The sequence below is a fragment of the Balaenoptera physalus genome (genome assembly GCF_965194825.1).
Source record: "Balaenoptera physalus genome assembly, chromosome: 1".
In the NCBI taxonomy this organism is placed as follows: Eukaryota; Metazoa; Chordata; class Mammalia; order Artiodactyla; family Balaenopteridae; genus Balaenoptera; species Balaenoptera physalus.
The window spans coordinates 174,334,092-174,357,443 of NC_138882.1; the positions used below are offsets into that span (position 1 = coordinate 174,334,092).

Below are 23,352 nucleotides of genomic sequence, written 5' to 3' on the forward strand. Positions count from 1 at the left end.
ATTTCCATTCCTCTAGGAGGTGGGTCCAGAAGGATCTTCCTGTGATTTATGTCATAGTGTTCTGCCTATGTTTTCCTCTAAGAGTTTTATAGTGTCTGGTGTTACATTTAGATCTTAATCCATTTTGAGTTTATTTTTGTGTATGGTGTTAGGGAGTGTTCTAATTTCATTCTTTTACATGTAGCTGTCCAGTATTCCCAGCACCACTTACTGAAGAGACTGTCTTTTCTCCATTGTATATCTTTGCCTCCTTTGTCATAGATTAGTTGACCATAGGTGCATGGGTTTATCTCTGGACTATCTATCCTGTTCCATTTATCTGTATTTCTGTTTTTGTGCCAGTACCACATTGTCTTGATTACTGTAGCTTTGTAGTATAGTCTGAAGTCAGGGAGTCTGATTCCTCCAGCTCCGTTTTTTTCGCTCAAGACTGCTTTGACTGTTCGGGGTCTTTTGTGTCTCCATACAAATTTTAAGATGTTTTGTTCTAGTTCTGTAAAAAATTCCATTGGTAATTTGTTAGGGATTGCATTGAATCTGTAGATTGCTTTGGGTAGTATAGTCATTTTCACAATATTGATTCTTCCAATCCAAGAACATGGTATATTTCTCCATCTGTGTGTATCATCTTTAATTTCTTTCATCAGTGTCTTGTAGTTTTCTGCATACAGGTCTTTTGTCTCCCTAGGTAGGTTTATTCCTAGGTATTTTATTCTTTTTGCTGCAGTGGTAAATGAGAGTGTTTCCTTAATTTCTCTTTCAGATTTTTCATCATTAATGTATAGGAATGCAAGAGATTTCTGTGCATTAATTTTGTATCCTGCAACTTTACCAAATTCATTGATGAGCTCTAGTAGTTTTCTGGTGGCATCTTTAGGATTCTCTATGCATAGTATCATGTCATCTACAAACAGTGACAGTTTTACTACTTCTTTTATAATTTCTATTCCTTTTTTTTCTTTTTCTTCTCTGAATGCCTTGGCTAGGACTTCCAAAACTATGTTGAATAATAGTGGTGAGAGTGGACATCCTTGTCTTGTTCCTGATCTTAGAGGAAATACTTTCAGTGTTTCACCATTGAGAATGATGTGTGCTGTGTGTTTGTTGTATATAGCCTTTATTATGTTGAGGTAGGTTCCCTCTATGCCCACCTTCTGGAGAGTTTTAATCATAAATGGGTGTTGAATTTTGTCAAATGCTTTTCCTACATCTGTTGAGATGATCATATGGTTTTTATTCTTCAATTTGTTAATGTGGTGTATCACATTGATTAATTTGCATATATTGAAGAATGCTTGCATCCCTGGGATAAATCCCACTTGATCACAGTGTATGATCCTTTTAATGTGTTGTTGGACTCTGTTTGCTAGTATTTTGTTGAGGATTTTTGCATCTCTATTCATCAGTGATATTGGTCTGTAATTTTCTTTTTTTGTAGCATCTTTGTCTGGTTTTGGTATCAGGGTGATGGTGGCCTCATAGAATGAGTTTGGGAGTGTTCCTTCCTCTGTAATTTTTTGGAAGAGTTTGAGAAGGATGGGTATTAGCTCTTCTCTAAATGTTTGATAGAATTCACCTGTGAAGCCATCTGGTCCTGGACTTTTGTTTGTTGGAATATTTTAAATCACATTGTCAATTTCATTACTTGTGATTGGTCTGATCACATTTTCTGTTTCTTCCTGGTTCAGTCTTGCAAGGTTACACCTTTCTAAGAATTTGTGCATTTCTTCCAGGTTGTCCATTTTATTGGCACAGAGTTGCTTGTAGTAGTCTCTTATGATGCTTTGTATTTCTGTGGTGTCCATTATAACTTCTCCTTTTTCATTTCTAAGTTTATTGATTTGAGTCCTCTCTCTCTTTTTCTTGATGAGTCTGGCTAAAGGTTTATCAATTTTGTTTATCTTCTCTAAAATCCAGCTTTTAGGTTTATTGATCTTTGCTATTGTTTTCTTTGTTTCTATGTCATTTATTTCTGCTCTGATCTTTATGATTTCTTTCCTTCTGCTAACTTTGGGTTTTGTTTGTTCTTCTTTCTCTAGTTCCATTAGGTGTAGAGTTAGATTGTTTGTTTGAGATTTTTCTTGTTTCTTGATGTAGGCTTGTATTGGTATAAACTTCCCCTTTAGAACTGCTTTTGCTGCATCCCATAGGTTATGGATTGTTGTGTTTTCGTTGTAATTTGTCTCTAGGTATTTTTTGATTTCCTCTTTGATTTCTTCAGTGATCTCTTGGTTATTTAATAACGTGTGGTTTAGCTTCCATGTGTTTGTGTTTTTTACGTTTTTTCCCCTATAATTGATTTCTAATCTCATAGCGTTGTGGTCGGAAAAGTTGCTTGATATGATTTCAATTTTCTTAAATTTACTGAGGCTTGATTTGTGATGCAAGATGTGATCTATCCTGGAGAATGTTCTATGTGCACTTGAGAAGAAAGTGTAATCTGCTGTTTTTGGATGGAATGTCCTATAAATATCAGTTATAACTATCTGGTTTATTGTGTCATTTAAAGCTTGTGTTTCCTTATTAATTTTCTGTCTGGATGATCTGTCCATTGGTGTAAGTGAGGTGTTAAAGTCCCCCACTATTATTGTGTTACTGTCGATTTCCTCTTTTATAGCTGTTAGCAGTTGCCTTATGAGTTGAGGTGCTCCTTTGTTGGGTGCATATGTATTTATAATTGTCATATCTTATTCTTGGATTGATCCCTTGATCATTATGTAGTGTCCTTCCTTGTCTCTTGTAACATTCTTTATTTTAAAGTCGATTTTATCGGATATGAGTATTGCTACTCCAGCTTTCTTTTGATTTCCATGTGCATGGCATATCTTTTTCCATCCCCTCACTTTCAGTCTGGATGTGTCCCTAGGTCTGAAGTGGGTCTCTTGTAGACAGCGTATAGATGGATCTTGTTTTTGTATCCATTCAGCAAGCCTGTGTCTTTTGGTTGGAGCATTTAATCCATTCACTTTTTTTTTTTTTTTTTTTTTTAACTTTTGGCTGCGTTGGGTATTCGTTGCTGTGTGCGGGCTTTCTCTAGTTGCGGCGAGCGGGGGCTACTCTTCGTTGCGGTGCGCGGGCTTCTCATTGTGGTGGCTTCTCTTGTTGTGGAGCATGGGCTCTAGGCACGCGGGCTTCAGTAGTTGTGGCATGCGGGCTCAGTAGTTTTGGCTCGGGGGGTCTAGAGCGCAGGCTCAGTAGTTGTGGCGCACGGTCTTAGTTGCTCCGCGGCATGTGGGATCGCCCGGACCAGGGATCGAACCCGTGTCCCCTGCACTGGCAGGCGGATTCTCAACCACTGTCCCACCAGGGAAGCCCCTAATCCATTCACTTTTAAGGTAATTATCGATATGTATGTTCCTAGTACCATTTTCTTAATTGTTTTGGGTTTGTTTTTGTAATGTCCTTTTCTTCTCTTGTGTTTCCCACTTAGAGAAGTTCCTTTATCATTTGTTGTAGAGCTGGTTTGGTGGTGCTGAATTTTCTTAGCTTTTGCTTGTCTGTAAAGCTTTTGATTTCTCTGTCGAATCTGAATGAGATCCTTGCAGGGCAGAGTAATCTTGGTTTTAGGTTCCTCCCTTTCATCAGTTTAAATATATCCTGCCACTCCCTTCTGGCTTGTAGAGTTTCTGCTGAGAAATCAGCTGTTAACCTTATTGGAGTTCCTTTGTATGTTATTTGTTGTTTTTCCCTTGCTGCTTTCAATAATTTTTTTTGTCTTTAATTTTTGTTAATTTGATTACTGTGTGCATCGGCGTGTTTCTCCTTGGGTTTATCCTGCATGGGACTCTCTGCGCTTCCTGCACTTGGGTGGCTATTTCCTTTCCCATGTTAGGGAAGTTTTCGAATGTAATCTCTTCAAATATTTTCTCAGGTCCTTTCTCTCTCTCCTCCTTCTGGGACCCCTATAGTGCGAATGTTGTTGCGTTTAATGTTGTGCCAGAGGTCTCTTAGGCTGTCTTCATTTCTTTTCATTCTTTTTTCTTTATTTTGTTCTGCTGCAGTGAATTCCACCATTCTGTCTTCCAGGTCACTTATCCGTTCTTCTGCCTCAGTTATTCTGCTATTGATTCCTTCTAGTGTATTTTTCATTTCAGTTATTATATTGTTTGTCTCTGTTTGTTCTTTAATCCTTCTAGGTGTTTGTTCTTTAATTCTTCTAGGTCTTTGTTAAACGTTTCTTGCCTCTTCTCGATCTTTGCCTCCATTCTTTTTCCGAGGTCCTGGATCATCTTCACTGTCATTATTCTGAATTCTTATTCTGGAAGGTTGCCTATCTGCACTTTATTTAGTTGTTTTTTTGAGGTTTTATCTTGTTCCTTCATCCAGTACATGGTCGTCTGCCTTTTCATTTTGTCTGTCTTTCTGTGAATGTGGTTTTCCTTCCACAGGCTGCAGAATTGTAGTTCTTCTTGCTTCTGCTGTCTGGCCTCTTGTGGATGAGGCTATCTGAGAGTCTTGCGTGAACTTCCTGATGAGAGGGACTCCTTCCTTTGTTTTATTTTCCAAAGTATTATTACTTTGGGGACTTCCCTGGTGGTTCAGTGGTTGAGACTTTGCCTTCCAATTCAGGGAGTGTAGGTTCAATCCCTGGTCAGGGAGCTAAGATCCCACGTGCCTTGCAGCCAAAAAACCAAAACATAAAACAGAAACAATATTGCAGCAAACTCAATAAAAGACTTTAAAAGTGGTCCACATCAAGAAAAAAGATCTAAAAAGAGAAGTATTATTACTTTGTGAAATTATATTACCTTATATATTTGTTTATCTTCCTGTTGGAATATAAGTTCCTTGAGGCTGGGGACTTTGTGTTCATCACTGAATTCCCAGTATCTAAACTAGTGCCTGACACGTAGTAGACACTCAATAAATATTTTGTAAGTGAATGAATGAATTTTGTGGTTAGAGAAAGAAGCAAGCACAGCATGAAGCAACTATAGACTTCCACCCAAAAGCAGCAGAAGCAAAAAGCAAAGTGAGTAACTAACTAACAAAGTGTTTCTCCCCCAGATAAAGCTATGATAGCTACTCTCTAAAGTTAGAGTCCTGGCATGGGATACTAGGTATATCCCTAGTAATTTATGTGATGTTCAGAAGAGGAAGGAATTCATATCCAGAAAGCAAGTGACCTGCAGACACCGCCTAACTGCATATTTCATCCCTCTTCCATAGTTACTAGAAGTGGATGTATATAACTAGAACCTGCATATAATAATATATGAACAAAGATTCTCACCCACTCTGAGGATACACTGTTTAGTTGAAATTCCTGGGGCTTCCCTGGTGGTGCAGTGGTTAAGAATCCACCTGCCAATGCAGGGGACATGGGTTCGAGCCCTGGTCCAGGAAGATCCCACATGCCGTAGAGCAACTAAGCCTGTGCACCACAACTACTGAGCCTGCGCTCTAGAGCCCGTGTGCCACAACTACTGAAGCCCACGTGCTACAGCTACTGAAGGCTGCATGCCTTGAGCCCATGCTTTGCAACAAGAGAAGGCACTGCAATGAGAACCCTGCACACTGCAACGAAGAGTAGCCCCCACTCGCCGCCACTAGAGAGAGCCTGCATGCAGCAATGAAGAACCAACGCAGCCAAAAATAAATAAATAAATAAATTTATTTTAAAAAAGAAAAGAAAAGAAATCCCTAACTACAAATATGAACTACTAACCTAGACTTATCGGCCATTTAAGAAAAATTAATTCTATGAAAGAGAGGTACGAAATGCTTCCAACACTAAAGAAGATAGTGAATAGTATAAACTGAAGGAGATTTTAAAGATAAACATCATTAGTAATTTCAGAGGAAATGAAAAAGGAAATAAATGTAAATATTGAAATTTTAAGAATCAGAAAGTGTGAATAGCAAATTAATAAGTACAAAGATTGAGCTGAATTGAAATGCAAAGGATGTCAACAATAATGGCAGAGTAAGAACCTCTGAAAATTCTCCTTCATAAAAGCAGTGAGAATACTGGCAAAAATAGAATCAACTCTTTCAGGACTCTGAAAATTAACTACAGGCTTGCAGCAATCTGAACATTTATTCAAGAAAAATGGCTGAATCTCAGCAAAAACAGTGAACTTTGTATAGCATTTTATCTTGCATTGTTCCCATTCTTCTCTCTCCAGCTCCATAGTAGCCTTGGACACCAACAGCCCCCAGTCATGGTGAAAACTAGCAACCTGGAAGCCACTGGAAGGGGCAGAACAAGATTGGAGCTCCTTCACAGCCCTGTTCCCAGAAAATTGTCATTATTTGACCTGTCTGGTGGTTCCTTGAAAGACCTCATTCTCAAGACTATATTTGACCTGACTGGAGCTCACCCTGTACAAATAGCCTTTCCCCTCTTAGGGTGTTCATTTAAAAAAATTAGAGGCAGTTATTGAACATCATAAATTCAGTACTAGAAAACAGATTCAACAGTACATTAAAATAATATTCTACAATGCCAGAGTTTCATCTCTGAACCAAATGCATATGTGGTTCAATATTAGGAGATCTAGTAATATGCTATATTAATAGTCGAGAGAAAAACCAGATGTTCATTTTTTTGGATGCCAAAAAAGCACTTGACCAATGTCATGCTTAGTAGTGGTATGCTAGATGTATTTTTATTAATGTGAGGAACAAGAAAAGGATGCCCAACAATTAGCACTGTTACTTAATATTATAGTGGAGGTGTAAGCCAATATCATTAGGTTAGAAGAAGAAATAAAGAAGTTAATATTGGGGAAAGAGGAGCTATTTTTATGCAGCTGGGGAAAATATATACGTGAAACTCAAGAATCAACCAGCTTAACTATTCTCATTGTTAGAAACAATAAGAGACTTTGGTAACGTGGGAGTTTACAAAATTAATGTACCAATATCAACAACTATCCTATATATAAAAAACAACTTCTTTAGAAATGAAAAATATAACAAACAAAAAGATAAAATGCCAACATAAAGAAACGTAGAGGATCTGCTAAGAAACATTTTAAGAAAAAGATTAAGTAACTGGAAATACATACTGTGCTATTCGATAGGAGAACACAATATTGTAAACTCATCATTTCCCCCTAAATTAATTTATGTGTTTAATGCAATTTAAATTAAAATATCATTTTTTTTTAAACTTTGATAACATTACCCTGAAGTTCGTTTGGAAAGCGTATACTTTTCATTTAGTGATTAAGTTTAATTTGTGTATCGTCCTTTTTGAGTTGCATTCAGAGGAGATTCCAGAGTTTGAGATTGCTGGCCTCTGTAGATTTGATCCCTTCATTTTAGACCAACCAGAAAATAAGAGCCTCTGGGAAAATTGTTTCAATTAAGAGTCTTTATCAAGAAAAAGAGTAAGTTCCTAAAATTTACTCTTCTTGTTTACTTTGTTGCTTTAAGTTAGCATTAACAGCTTTTATTGGTTAAATTAATGAAGCCTCTATATTTTTACTCTGTCTGATATATACATTTTAGTGTTTAGTTAAATGGCATTTTCAACACTGACATAAATTTTTGAAAGCAGCCAAAACACACTAATTATGATTTTCAGAATATGTCTTAAACACCTGGCATATTCTACCCTCTATTTTATTTTAGTGTTTTTCTTCTGGTTTCAGATATTCTATGAATATTCTATGTTGAGAAAGAATTCTTGGGCTGTATTCAAGAAAAACAAAAAAGGAAGCTCCAAAGAAAGAAGTATATGCCCCCTCCAAAAAGAAGTATTTGCTTAGTTAGAAAAGTCATGTTTTTCTAATGACAGAAATTTCTGATTATCCAGTATCATTCTATAATCTGTTTATTAATGTTCTTAATACAGTGCTTAGCACAGTGTTACAAAATTTTAAATTAAATGTTTAGTAAATGCTTTTATGAAGAATCATACTACTCTATAGATATCACAAAATGACTTCATGAAAGAAATACAAAATAGGAACTTCAGTCAGTCAAAATAGAAAAATAGGAGCTTCAATCTTGAGATATAGTGTGCCTAAGAATGTTATTGAAGACCAACTGGAAAGGAGGACTTGTATATCTTTCAGGTTTAGCTCTAGCAGTATTTTTTTTTCCCCAAGCAGAACACATCAAATAGTCCAGTACAGTGATTGTATGCTGATTTTAAATGCTATCTTACAGATACAATACTTGTTTGTTCTCAAGGCATTAGATGGATCACTAAGGTGTCTCAAGATCCATGAAACACCTGGGACCACCAGTTTTACTATGTTACCTGGAAATTTCAACTATAAATTCAGGATTTGACCCAGAGTGAAAGCAGGAAAATGCTAATTGTGTAATGTGACAGTTCTGTTAGGCAAACTGTCCAATTATTTGGAAAGCTTTTTATTCTTAATGTTTGGAAGCATTTTTGCAGCTGTATGTATAATCATGTTTTGTTGTCTTATTTACACACTTTTCTTCATTTCCTACCTTTGTTTTCAGCTTATGTGTTTCATTCAGTGGCCAGATGGCCAACAAACCCAAGCTGAGAGGTAATAGAAAAAACGAATGAAAAACAAAATAAACTTCTTTACAAATAGTATTAGTTTCCTGTGGGTGCCATAATAAATTGCCACAAATTTGGAGGCTTAAAACAACAGAAATTTATCCTCTCATAGTTCTGGAGGCCGGAGGTCTGAAATCATGGTGTTGGCAGGTTTGCACTCCCTCCATAGGCTCTAGGGGTAGAATCCGTTCCTTGCCTATTCCAGCTTCTAGTGGCTGCTGGCATTCTTTGGCCATATCACTCCAGTCTCTGCCTCCATATTTATATTGCCTTCTCCTCAGTGTATGTGTGTGGGTGTTAAATTTCTCTCTGCCTTTCTCTTAAGATGGCATTTATGGCCTACCCAGATAATCCGGGATAATCTCCTCATCTCAGAATCCTTAAATACATCTGCAAAGACTCTTTATTCCAAATAAGGTAACATTTATGGGTTCTGGGGATTAAGATGTGGACCCATCTTTGGCCAGAAATGTTTCATGATAGCTGTGTATATTTGTGTTTGGGGAAGGTGATTTCATACTTGATCTCTCTCTCTCCCCACCCTCCCTCCCTCCCTCTCTCTTTTCCTTCCTTCCTTCCCTCCTTCCTTTCTCAGCCTATTAAGGGACAGAAGCTTAAGGTCTCCTAACTCCTCACCTCTAAGTAAGTAGTGCGTGTGTTGTGATCCCTTGTTATGTATGTTATATTAAGATTTGATTTAAAGCATATCAGTCCTTTCTTTTATTTGAAGGGAACTTTTCACTTAACACAGACTTCAAAATGATGTTCTTCAAATCAGTTAATAAACCTTGTAAAGAATTAAAGACTTAGGCATTCCTGGTGAGAAATGAGAAAAGTGAAGATTTGAATTTTTTGTGCCTCTAAATATATTGAAGGTTCTTAATGAACTGGTTTTAAGTAGATATTTAGAGGAATCAAGAGCCTAGAAATTGTACTTGGTGAACAAATATTTATTGATTGCCTGCTATGTGCTCTCAGATACTAAAAAGAAGGTGGTCTCTGCCATTGTGGAATTTACGATCAAGATTCCACAGGAATCTTAGGACCAAAGGAAAATTAGTAGTTTTGACAGAATTGTTAACTGCCAGATTTACAGAACACAGTAGGGGTCAGAGAAGTAGTTTTGAAGAATTCTTAATTATTAAGTAATAATGAAGCAGGGAGCTCTTTCACTAATAACTTTGAGGTTTTGGTAGGTTAGGAGATCTTTTGTTTTTCCAAAACCATGATACTCATCTCTGACTAGAAATGGTAAAATAATTTATTTTTATATCCCGTATAATTAAAATTACCTGTTTCATTAACAATAGATCGAAGTTTGTGTCTTGTAAATTAAAGACTTATGGCTATAAAGAGAAATCAAATTGTTATTTTTGCTAGATTGTACAAGAAATTAAAAAGTAGCTTAAAAAAAGAATCTTTTTAGGATTTTTAGACAGTCCTTAAAGTACCAGTTAACAACAGTGAAAAAGAAGTTTTGAGTTTATAAATTTAAAACATTTTAAAACTTTTAAGAGTATGACCATGAGGTGAAACTGATGTCACAGAATAGTTAGAGATTTAATGAAAGAAAAGGAATAAATAGCTTAAGTTAATATTAGGGATGTAATTTTAAAAGGGAGGGTCGTGTGCTCAATTCTATCTATCTGTCTCTCTATCTGTCTATCTATATTTTTGGCTGCGTTGGGTCTTCATTGCTGCGCGTGGGCTTTCTCTAGTTGTGGCGAGCGGGGCCTACTCTGTTGTGGTGTGCGGGCTTCTCATTGTGGTGGCTTCTCTTGTTGCGGAGCACGGGCTCTAGGCATGCGGGTTCTGTAGTTGTGGCTCGTGGGCTCTACAGCTCAGGCTCAGTAGTTGTGGTGCACGGGCCTAGTTGCTCCGCGGTATGTGGGATCTTCCTGGACCAGGGCTCGAACCCGTGTCCCCTGCATTGGAAGGCGGATTCTTAACCGCTGCACCAACAGGGAAGCCCTGCTTTTGATTTTTATTAAACTATTTAAGGTATTATTATTATTCTATAATTAATGTAAAATCTTACTTTTTTTTCATCTTTTAAATGAGCTGGTGTTGAAATAGGTTGCAGTTTCATTTAATATAGAATGTAGAATTACAGCTTAGATAAATCATTCTCCACATGTTGGTTGTTTCTAATTTTTCATTACTGTGAACAAGAAACTTACTCAATTTTTAAAATAGAGTTAGCTTTTTACCCCTCTATTTAATTTTGAGGGGAAAATCCAAGAAAAATTATTCAGGCCATGGGCAATTTTATGACCTCTTTTATACTCTAACCAGAGAACAGTCTGAAGATACATACAATTTTACAGCAGTGCCTGAATATTTCTTTTCTTCTTATGGCCTGCATAACTTTAGGTTTTATTGTTTAGATTTATTTTTGGTAATTTAATAAGTGTGAAGTGGTATCTTAAAAATATTAAAATTTATTCAGTTAGTAGTGAGAATCTTTTTTCCAGAGTGCTGATTTGATCTTGGTTGTTACTTAAACTGTTTGTATCCTTTGATGGATGTGCATGTTAGTCATCATTTGCCGCGTAACAGATGAGCAGTAAATGTTGAACTGGTTGGGTTTATTTCTTTTATTTTTTATTTTTAAAATTTATTTTTATTTTATTCATTTATTTTTGGCTGTGTTGGGTCTTCGTTGTTGCACGCATGTTTTCTCTAGTTGCGGCGAGCGGGGGCTACCCTTCATTGTGGTGTGTGGGCTTTTCATTGCAGTGGCTTCTCTTGTTGCGGAGCACGGGCTCTAGGCTCATGGGCTTCGGTAGTTGCAGCACACGGGCTCAGTAGTTGTGGCTCATGGGCTTAGTTGCTCTCCGCGGCATGTGGGATCTTCCTGGACCAGGGCTCGAACCTGTGTCCCCTGCATTGGCAGACAGATTCTTAACCACTGCACCACCAAGGAAGCCCTGGTTGGGTTTATATTGTAGACATTAAGCTTTATCTGTCATAATTATTTCAGGCATTGCTTCCATTTGTTATATCCTTTTAATCTTGGATTTGTTATTTTTTCACTGCATGAAAGTATGTTTTACATAACCAGATCTGTCAATTTGTTGCTTGTGCTTTCCTTCATTGCCCAAAATTTTATCTCTTTCCCACAGATGCAATAAATATGCTCTTCTGTTTTCTCCAAAATCATTTGAAAGCTTATTGGTTTTTCATATATTTAGAATTACTCATAGTGTATGGTGTGGATATGTTTTTCTCCACATTGATATTCAGTTTTTCTGACAATTTTTAAAAAATTTTATTTATTTTTGGCTGTGTTGGGTCTTCATTGCTGTGCGCGAGCTTTCTCTAGTTGCGGCGAGTGGGGGCTACTCTTTGTTGCAGCGAGTGGGCTTCTCATTGCAGTGGTTTCTTTTGTTGCAGGGCACAGGCTCTAGGCGCACGGGCTTCAGTAGTTGCGGCGTGTGGGCTCTAGGGCTTTCAGGCTTCAGTAGTTGTGGCGCATGGGCTCAGTAGTCGTGGCACATGGGTTTAGTTGCTTCGCGGCATGTGGGATCTTCCCGGACCAGGGATCCAACCCGTGTCCCCTGCATTGGCAGGCGGATTCTTAACCACTGCACCACCAGGGAATTCCCCTGACAATATTTTTTTAAATAATGATTTTCTCTACTTATGAACACTTTTTGGATTGGGTCATTATTTTGGTCTTTGTAGTCTCAGGGGTCTTTTTGTAGTTTTTTTTTTTTTTATTGTGGTAAGTATACATAACAGAATTAACAGTTTTAACCATTTTTTGGTATACCATTCAGTAGCATTAAGTACATTCACAATGTTGCACAGCCATCAGCACTCTCCTCTATTGTCTTTATTTGATATATTTCTACTTTAGTCTGAAAACATGATTGCTATTATTCTCAGGCAGATTGTTTAAATCTCTGAATCCCATTTGCCCTGTCCATAGTATGAGGATGGTACCAGTTGTGTTTTAAAATGGTTGTGGAGATAAAATTAAGTAAGGCAACGAATGTAAAAATACTTGGTGGATTTTATATGCTCAGTAAATGATAGGTCTCTTATCCTCCCCACTGTAATTGATTTTAAAGACTGGTGTAGGGCAGATCTTCCTTAATTGCCTCTGTTATTCTCCTCCAAGATGTTCATTATTATTTTTGCCTAATTTTCCGTAAGAAATTTGTAGGCATTGGAATAAACCTTTGTTTACTTCTTGTTTGAAACCTACTGTAAGTGTTCTATAGATTGTGAAGCCCAAATTCGTATTTAGTATCATCCCCACTGAGACTACTAAGTACTGTTCTGCAAGAGACCATAGAAATGTTTTCTTATGTTTTTGAAACCATTTTCCTGACATCTTTTCCGATTATGCTTTATGAGGCCTCCTAGTTTATAAAATAGAATTTATTTTGAAGAGATATCTTTAGGCTTTATGTTTGGTACTTTGGGTGTTAGGACACTTGTTTCTGAATTAATTAATAGATCCTCTTTAGAAGAGATCAGTTATTGTTGAATAATAATACTTGAAGTAGTTTTCTTCAAGCCACCTAGAAGAGGGTATTTTGCTCTTTGTTTTTATTCTTCAAGGCATACATATAATTATATTTGAGGACACCATGGTAAACATTTGCTAATTGCCTACTTCTTTTATATCCTAAAGTAATCCACATATTAATAAAAATCATAAGTGATGATATACCACTTTTTTGATACCTTCTTCAGGCTACTTTTGTTTATAACTATTGTTGAGATATATTTAATTTTGGGAAACATGCTGTTCATTTTCCCCAGGGAAACTTCTGTACCCTTTTCTGTGGTGTGCTCTAAAAATATATATAAGGCTTTGGAAGGGGTAGTAAATAGACTTCTAAAATATAGTGTAGTCAATGGTCAAATTTATGAGTTACCTGTTTTCTACTTACAGCTGTATAAAAGATATTCAGTTAACCCCTGAATATCTCTGTGCACACTTTGCCATATGCAAATTCCCCTTCTAGGACCTATAATGAGACTGTTCTGCTCTATTTTGACACTTCTCGTGATGTTCTAATTAAGAGTGATGAATACTTTGTTTTCACTGAAAACAATTTGACCTTTATTCTGTGTTTTAAAATATAAATATGTATATACACAGTATATATGTATTTCCCCTTCCTATACTTAAGAGCTATAATAACATATTGAAGTAATCTAAGTTCTTGCTTGTGGCCATTTATAATTACAGGGTAAATAGTATGTTGAAGTTGGTACAAAACAGAAATTTTGAGGTAGGAATCTAATGAGAATTTTGAAATAAAATATTTGTTGCTAGTTATTTCCCTTCTAATTTTTAAGTATTAAAAATAAAAATTATGACTGTCATATTACAAAAGAATCCTGCTTTATGGGCGTGTACAATCACAATGTTTAAAATTATGTGACCTTTTCAAACAAATCAAAATTCCTATTTTTTCATTGTTAGTATTTGCAGGTAGGGAAATGTGAAGTCTTAGGAAATACTATTTCTGTTCTCAGTTACAGGTTTTCCCAGATTTCTGCCCGTGAAGGCATGTGGATACTGATAAACTCTCTCCAAAAAAGGTGGTAAAACAGCTGTATTTAGAAGCCAACAGTAAGAATTGAAATTAGAAAATTATGAAAAAACATTACTATCCAAATGCCTTGAAGGTGCTTAAAACAAAAAAGTTAACTCAGAGTATGTTATGTTATTTCATTGGCTGCTTGACTAAGTTAAAATTATATTCATTTGCACTACATTAAGTATCCACTTTCCACTTCGATGTCAAGCCATTATATTATTGGATATTTCAAAAGATGAAGCTCATTGAATGTAGAATAATGTCGGGTTATATATATATTTTTTTGAATTTTATTTTATTTTATACAGCAGGTTCTTCTTATTAGTTATCTATTGTATACATATTAGTGTATATATGTCAATCCCAATCTCCTAATTCATCCCACCACCACTGCCCCCCTCACCCCACCCCGCTTTCCCCCTTGGTGTCCATATGTTTGTTCTCTACATCTGTGTCTCTATTTCTGCCTTGCAAACCGGTTCATCTGTACCATTTTTCTAGATTCTACATATATGCGTTAAGATATGATATTTGTTTTTCTCTTTCTGACTTACTTCACTCTGTATGACAGTCTCTAGATCCATCCACGTCTTTACAAATGACCCAATTTCGTTCCTTTTTATGTCTGAGTAATGTTCCATTGTATATATGTACCACATCTTCTTTATCTATTCATCTGTCGATGGACACTTAGGTTGCTTCCATGTCCTGGCTATTGTAAATAGTGCTGCAATGAACATTGTGGTGCATAACTCTTTTTGAATTATGGTTTTCTCTGGGTATATGCCCAATAGTGGGATTGCTGGGTCATATGGTAATTCTATTTTTAGTTTTTTAAGGAACCTCCATACTGTTCTCCATAGTGGCTGTATCAATTTACATTCCCACCAAGAGTGCAAGAGGGTTCCCTTTTCTCCACACCCTCTCCAGCATTTACTGTTTGTAGATTTTTTGATGATGGCCATACTGACTGGTGTGAGGTGATACCTCATTGTAGTTTTGATTTGTATTTCTCTAATAATTAGTGATGTTGAGCAGCTTTACATGTGCCTCTTGGCCATCTGTATGTCTTCTTTGGAGAAATGTCTGTTTAGGTCTTTGCCCATTTTTGGATTGAGTTGTTTGTTTTTTTAATATTGAGCTGCAGGAGCTGTTTATATATTTTGGAGATTAATCCTTTGTCCATTGATTCATTTGCAAATATTTTCTCCCATTCTGAGGGTTGTCTTTTCATCCTGTTTATAGTTTCTGTTGCTGTGCAAAAGCTTTTAAATTTCATTAGGTCCCATTTGTTTATTTTTGTTTTTATTTCCGTTACTCTAGGAGGTGGATCAAAAAAGATCTTGCTGTGATTTATGTCAAAGAGTGTTCTTCCTATGTTTTCCTCTAAGAGTTTTATAGTGTCCGGTCTTACATTTAGGTCTCGAATCCATTTTGAGTTTATTTTTGTGTATGGTGTTAGGGAGTGTTCTAATTTCATTCTTTTACATGTAGTTGTCCCAGTGGTTTTCCCAGCACCACTTATTGAAGAGACTGTCTTTTCTCCATTGTATATCCTTGCCTCCTTTGTCATAGATTAGTTGACCATAGGTGTGTGGGTTTATCTCTGGGCTTTCTATCCTGTTCCATTGATCTATATTTCTGTTTTTGTGCCAGTACCATATTGTCTTGATTACTGTAGCTTTGTAGTGTACTCTGAATTCAGGGAGTCTGATTCCTCCAGCTCCATTTTTTCCCCTCAAGATTGCTTTCGCTATTTGGGGTCTTTTGTGTCTCCATACAAATTTTAAGATCTTTTTGTTCTAGTTCTGTAAAAAATGCCATTGGTAGTTTGATAGGGATTGCATTGAATCTGTAGATTGCTTTGGGTAGTATAGTCATTTTCACAATATTGATTCTTCCAATCCAAGAACACGGTATATCTCTCCATCTTGTTTCTGTCATCCTTGATTTCTTTCATCAGTGTCTTACAGTTTTCTGAGTACAGGTCTTTTACCTCCTTAGGTAGGTTTATTCTTAGGTATTTTATTCTTTTTGTTGCAGTGGTGAATGGGATTGTTACCTTGATTTCTCTTTCTGATCTTTCATTGTTAGTGTATAGGAATGCAAGAGATTTCTGTGCATTAATTTTGTATCTTGCAACTTTACCAAATTCATTGATGAGTTCTAGTACGTTTCTGGTGGCATCTTTAGGATTCTTTATGTATAGTATCATGTCATCTGCAAACAGTGACAGTTTTACTACTTCTTTTCCAATTTCTATTCCTTTTATTTCTTTTTCTTCTCTGAGGGCCATGGCTAGGACTTCCAAAGCTATGTTGAATAATAGTAGCGAGAGTGGACATCCTTGTCTTGTTCCTGATCTTAGAGGAAATGCTTTCAGTTTTTCACCATTGAGAATGATGTTTGCTGCGGGTTTGTTGTATATGGCCTTTATTATGTTGAGGTAGGTTCCCTCTATGCCCACTTTCTGGAGAGTTTCTATCATAAATGTGTGTTGAATTTTGTGAAAAGCTTTTTCTGCATCTGTTGAGATGATCATATGGTTTTTATTCCTTAATTTGTTAATATGGTGTATCACATTGATTGATTTGCGTATATTGAAGGATCCTTGCATCCCTGGGATAAATCCCACTTGATCACGGTGTATGATCCTTTTACTGTGTTCTTGGACTGTTTGCTAGTATTTTGTTGAGGATTTTTGCATCTATATTCATCAGTGATATTGGTCTGTAATTTTCTTTTTTTATAGTATCTTTGTCTGGTTTTGGTATCAGGATGATGTATTGGCCTCACAGAATGAGTTTGGGAGTGTTCCTTCCTCTGCAGTTTTTTGGAAGAGTTTGAGAAAGTTCGGTGCTAGCTCATCTCTGAATGTTTGATAGTATTCATCTGTGAAGCCCTCTGGTCCTGGACATTTGCTTGTTGGAAGATTTTTAATCACAGTTTCAATTTCATTACTTGTGATCAGTCTGTTCATATTTTCTATTTCTTCCTGGTTCAGTCTTGGAAGGTTATACCTTTCTAAGAATTTGTGCATTTCTTCCAGGTTGTCCATTGTATTGGCATAGAGTTGCTTGTAGTAGTCTCTTAGGATGCTTTGTATTTCTGCGGTGTCTGTTGTAACTTCTCCTTTTTCATTTCTAATTTTATTGATTTGAGTCCTCTCCCTCTTTTTCTTGATGAGTCTGGCTAATGGTTTATCAATTTTGTGTATCTTCTCAAAGAACCAGCTTTTAGTTTTATTGATTTTTGCTATTGTTTTCTTTGTTTCTATTTCATTTATTTCTGCTCTGATCTTTATGATTTCTTTCCTTCTGCTAACTTTGGATTTTGTTTGTTCTTCTTTCTCTAGTTCCATTAGGTGTAAGGTTAAATTGTTTATTTGAGATGTTTGTTGTTTCTTGAGGAAGGATTGTATTGCTATAAACTTCCCTCTTAGAACTGCTTTTGCTGCATCCCATTGGTTTTGGTTCATCGTGTTTTCATTGTCATTTGTCTCTAGATATTTTTTAATTTCCTCTTTGATTTCTTCAGTGATCTCTTGGTTATTTAATAATGTATCGTTTAGCCTCCATGTGTTTGTGTTTTTTACCTTTTTTTCCCTGTAATTGATATCTAATCTCACAGTGTTATGGTCAGAAAAGATTCTTGATATGATTTCAATTTTCTTAAATTTACTGAGGCTTGATTTGTGACCCAAGATGTGATCTATCCTGGAGGATATTCCGTGCGCACTTGAGAAGAAAGTGTAATCTGCTGTTTTTGGATGGAATGTCCTATAAATGTCAATTAAATCTATCTGGTCTATTGTGTCATTTAAAGCTTCTGTTTCCTTATTTATTTTCATTTTGGATGATCTGTCCATTGGTGTAAGTGAGGTGTTAACGTTCCCCACTATTATTGTGTTACTGTCGATTTCCTCTTTTATAGCTGTTAGCAGTTGCCTTATGTATTGAGGTGCTCTGATGTTGGGTACATATATATTTATAATTGTTATATCTTCTTCCTGGATTGATCCCTTGATCATTATGTAGTGTCCTTCCTTGTGTCTTGTAACATTCTTTATTTTAAAGTCTATTTTATGTGATATGAGTATTGCTACTCCAGCTTTCTTTTGATTTCCATTTGCATGGAATATCTTTTTCCATCCCCTCACTTTCGGTCTATATGTGTCCCTAGGTCTGAAGTGGGTCTCTTGTAGACAGCGTATATATGGGTCTTGTTTTTGTATCCATTCAGCAAGCCTGTGTCTTTTGGTTGGAGCATTTAATCCATTCACATTTAAGGAAATTATTGATATGTATTTCCTAGTACTATTTTCTTAATTGTTTTGGGTTTGTTTTTTGTAGGTCCTTTTCTTCTCTTGTGTTTCCCACTTAGAGAAATTTCTTTAGCATTTGTTGTAGAGCTGGTTTGGTGGTGCTGAATTCTCTTAGCTTTTGCTTGTCTGTAAAGCTTTTGATTTCTCCATCGAATCTGAATGAGCTCCTTGCTGGGTAGAGTAATCTTGGTTGTAGGTTCTTCCCTTTCATCACTTTAATATGTCATGCCACTCCCTTCTGGCGTGTAGAGTTTCCTCTGAGAAATCAGCTGTTAACCTTATGGGAGTTCCCTTGCATGTTAGTTGTCATTTTTCCCTTATTGCTTTCAATAATTTTTCTTTGTCTTTAATTTTTGCCAATTTGATTACTATGTGTCTCGGCGTGTTTCTCCTTGGGTTTATCCTGCGTGGGACTCTCGGTGCTTCCTGGACTTGGGTGGCTATTTCCTTTCCCATGTTAGGGAAGTTTTTGACTATAATCTCTTCAAATATTTTCTCGGGTCCTTTCTCCCTCTCTTCTTCTGGGACCCCTATAATGCAAATGTTGTTGCATTTAATGTTGTCCCAGGGGTCTCTTAGGCTGTCTTCATTTCTTTTCATTCTTTTTTCTTTATTTTGTTCTGCTGCAGTGAATTCCACCATTCTGTCTTCCAGGTCACTTATCTGTTCTTCTGCCTCAATTATTCTGCTATTGATTCCTTCTAGTGTATTTTTCATTTCAATTATTGTATTGTTCATCTCTGTTTGTTTGTTCTTTAATTCTTCTAGGTCTTTGTTAAACATTTCTTGCGTCTTCTCGATCTTTGCCTCCATTCTTTTCCCGAGGTCCTGGATCATCTTCACTATCATTATTCTGAATTCTTTTTCTGGAAGGTTGCCTATCTCCACTTCATTTAGTTGTTTTTCTGGGGTTTTATCTTGTTCCTTCATCTGGTACATGGTCCTCTGCCTTTTCATCTTGTCTATCTTTCTGTGAGTGTAGTTTTCGTTCCACAGGCTGCAGGATTGTAGTTCTTCTTGCTTCTGCTGTCTGCTCTCTGGTGGATGAGGCTATCTAAGAGGCTTTTGCAAGTTTCCTGATGTGAGAGACTGGTGATGGGCAGAGCTGGGTGTTGCTCTGGTGGGCAGAGCTCAGTAAAACTTTAATCTGCTTGTTTGCTGTTGGGTTGGGCTGAGTTCCCTCACTGTTGGTTGTTTGGCCTGAGCCGACCCAGCACTGGAGCCTGTAGGCCCTTTGCTGGGGCTAATGGCAGACTCGGGAGGGCTCACACCAAGGAGTACTTCCCAGAACTTCTGCTGCCAGTTTCCTTGTCCCCGCGGTGAGCCACAGCCACCCCCCGCCTCTGCAGGAGACCCTACAACACTAGCAGGTAGGTCTGGTTCAGTCTCCTATGGGGTCACTGCTCCTTCCCCTGGGTCCTGATGCACACACTACTTTGTGTGTGCCCTCCAAGAATGGAGTCTCTGTTTCTCCCAGTCCTGTCGAAATTTTGCAATGAGATCCCGCTAGCCTTCAAAGTCTGATTCTGTGGGAATTCCTCCTCCTGGTGCCAGACACCCAGGTTGGGAAGCCTGACGTGGGGCTCAGAACCTTCACTCCAGTGGGTGGACTTCTGTGGTATAAGTGTCCTCCAGTCTGTGAGTCACCCACCCAGCAGTTATGGGATTTGATTTTATTGTGATTGCGCCCCTCTTGAGGTCTCATTACGGCTTCTCCTTTATCTTTGGATGTGGGGTATCTTTTCTGGTGAGTTCCAGTGTCTTCCTGTTGATGATTGTTCAGCAGTTAGTTGTGATTGTGGTGCTCTCGCAAGAGGGAGTACGTGCATGTCCTTCTATTCCACCATCTTGAGCCAATCTCAGTGTCAGGTTATATTAATGGTAAGAAAATACCAAAATACACAAACTCTAGAACCAGTACACGGAAGTGAGAAAACTAAGGTTTGTATGGTAATTCTGTACTTTTTTTTATTATCCAGTACTGGAGCACCTTGTCTGTGTTATACAACACTTTCATCTGGTGGTTAGTAAATGTGACTTTCAATTGTAAGCATGTGCCACTTGTAGAAAATGGTGTAAGATCTTAATATTAAAAGTTTTATTATCACATTGGTAAATGCTAGAAGCATGATAAATACTTGCGTTCTTTTATCTAGTATATTTCAGGTGTTTGACATTACAAGATACTGGAAGGAAGGAAGAATACTATATTGATGGAAAGTAGTATTTTAGATGCATGTTGTGATGGAATTACATAATTTATAGTCATTATTAATATATTTTATATACAAGTGTACCACAATGTATGTTTACAAACTTCACATATATCACATGTTGCCAGTAGAATCCCAGAAATTCTGCAATAAATCATGTGCATCCTTTGTAGGTTGCTTTTTTTGTTTTAAAATTATCAAAATTATTGGTGGTCATTGATTAATTACTTGATTTTTTTTTAAGGTTTTTTTTTCCAAATGTAGAAATTATCTATGACCCTTTTATTTCCCTAAATTGAAAAATGAAGAAGATAAAGGTGATTTTTAAGATGGAAGCAACAAAAGGTGCTTATTTTCAAAGAAGAAATAGGAGAGGTAGAAAGGAATGTCTTCCAATCTTTTCCCTTAAGGAAGGTTTCCTTTCAACTTACAGAATTTATCTCAAGAAAAATAGAAAGCTGTTCCCTTTCTGTTATAAAATCACTGTAATATTACCATATTCCTAAAAAACAAAATTCAAGATTTTAACATTTTGTTTTATATGGCTTGAGAATTTATTTCCCCACTATTAAGAGTAATGTTTCGTACCTTTTAAAACCCATGACCCCTTTTGATCTATCAAAAAATCTTGTTCTCCTTTAACATTGTTCATATTTTTAAAATAAATTCATTTCTGTGTTTAAAACAAAAATTAAATTAAAGGACATGTTATAGAGTACCTTTTTTTTCTTTTTTTTTTTTAACACAATTTTTCTTACCTTCCTCTTGTTTAGGGGTAGATTTATAACCCTTCCTCCATGAGAAAGAATATCCCTTCCTTCTCCTTCGCTGAGAATCTACTAATTAGAGATTGCAGTCATTACAGTTATGGCTTTCAATTGAGTAAAACATGGGATATTATCACTTTTTGTTCAGATGAGATCTGGTCACACAAAAATTTAACAAATGAGGTATTAAAGGCATTACATTTCTCTAATGATTTGACCCTAGTTTGCTCTTATTTTGGGGATGAAATCATATATGTATTAAATACATTATGTACATTGACACTGTTAAAATCCCATAAAGACAAGACATTTCATCTTAAAAGTGAAACAGATATAAGCTGGTAAAACATAAAAACAGTTCATCTTTCACAATTGTGAATCAGTTTCACGTCACATTGGTTGTGCTCTTCTGAGTAGAGCAAAACAAATGCAGGGAAGATAGCTCCTGTGAGCTTTAGTTATTGCCTGCTGTAATTCTGCAGCACTAGTTATCTACGTCATGTAGTATGAAAACTTAGCTTTTGAGGCTCTGTGTATGAGTTACACGTGAGTGCATTGAGCATCAAGTTCTTCTGACCTTTAAACTTTTTTTTCTTTTGATATTCTAGATCAGGGCAGGGAGGAAAGCTGTGTCAGAGTTGGACAGTTTTGCGTCTGATTGTGTCCCTTACACGTGTTTTCTCTCCTTTTCCCATTCTAGAGTGTGACTCTAAGTAAAATAAAGTGTGTTGTATTACACCAGAATAGAGCAGTATTAGTGGAGTGGTGGTAAATTGGTACAAGTGAAGTTTTTCATTTCCCTTTTTATTCATTACTTCTGCAATAAGATTGTATACTTGCTTTAGCTTTGTCTGTTAAGTTGGTTACAGTGGTTGGTAAAATAAGTGAAAACAGGTGTGACCTTAATTAAAGGTATAAACAATCACATCTGTTTTGGAGAAGTGCTACTTTCATTTTTGTTAAATAGGAATGGAGTTTATAGTTTTTATAATTATTTAGTTTTCTAACATCTTTCTGTCTCACTGGGCAGCAGGGCACAATAAGGTGTTCTTACCAGTAAATGTGGGGCTTAGAGTCCTGTTTTTCTTTTTTAGTTTGAAAACCAGGACAGGAAGAGCAGGGTCAGAGAAGGTAAAGATTTTGCTTAAATAATTGACTAGGCAATACATGTAGTGGAGCTCGTTATTTCAGGATAAATTGGGTCCTAGCTCTACATGATTATTTTCCTTAATTCTAAAATTCAGTGTTTCACTTTACTTATTTATTTGCATTATTAAAATAGATCCGGAAGAGTTGAGTTTTCCTTTAAGCTGATTACATATATACAGATAGTTGGTTGCGAAAGTATTTATTTGATATTCCAATTTGCCCTATTTAAAGTGATTGTGTGTGTTAACAGTTATGTAAATGTTCCCCATTAAAGCAGGTTAGATGTTATCATAACTTCTTGACTGGCTAAGCTAGTTTTTATCATTTTTTAATGTAACCCTAATTCTAAAAAAAGTTGTGTTTTAGTTAATTGCACATGGCTGTTATAAAGTGTTTAATGCATTGGGCACTATAGTAACCATGTTTTAAGTACAGCAGAAGTGGCTCCACGTGTTGGCTTTTGCAAGGAATTATAAAAGTCATTGTGTAAACCTATCCTGACTTGGTGCAGCATGTCCATTTTGAAAAACCACGTGCAGATTTGAGATTTTGAGATTGGAGCTCACGTAGAAAGACTGAGGTAGCAAAATATTTTAAAAATTATTCTCTGATGGCCTCAATGATAATGCTTTAAGAGTACATAAAGCTTTGAATCCCCCCTCTTTTTTAAACAGACTGTGAAGACTGCTGAGAGACACTTGCAGTCCAGTCACATAAGCGTAATAAAGAAATATTGGTCCTCATGGAAGAAGAGCAAGATTTACCAGAGCAACCAGTAAGTATTTCCTTTAACAATTTAAAGTTGATTGTAGAAAAGCTAATCTTAAGAGATTTTAGATAGTAT

The 23,352-nt window shown here is 36.4% G+C and overlaps 1 protein-coding gene across 9 annotated transcripts in view; it reads left to right on the forward strand.

Annotated features, from left to right (window-relative positions):
* EYA3 (EYA transcriptional coactivator and phosphatase 3) overlaps nucleotides 1-23,352 on the forward strand; it is a 121,272-nt gene that overhangs the window by 34,461 nt on the left and 63,459 nt on the right. For 6 of the 9 annotated variants that reach the window (XM_082440323.1, XM_082440313.1, XM_082440314.1 and 3 more), the window contains one exon: nucleotides 23,183-23,283. In XM_082440323.1, coding sequence (XP_082296449.1) covers nucleotides 23,251-23,283 — 33 coding nt within the window. In that variant the 5' untranslated portion in view covers nucleotides 23,183-23,250. Of the gene's footprint in view, nucleotides 1-9,086; nucleotides 9,134-19,667; nucleotides 19,750-19,900; nucleotides 23,089-23,182; nucleotides 23,284-23,352 lie in introns of those variants that run through there. The other 3 variants (XM_082440324.1, XM_082440322.1, XM_082440325.1) reach the window with 3 other exon arrangements.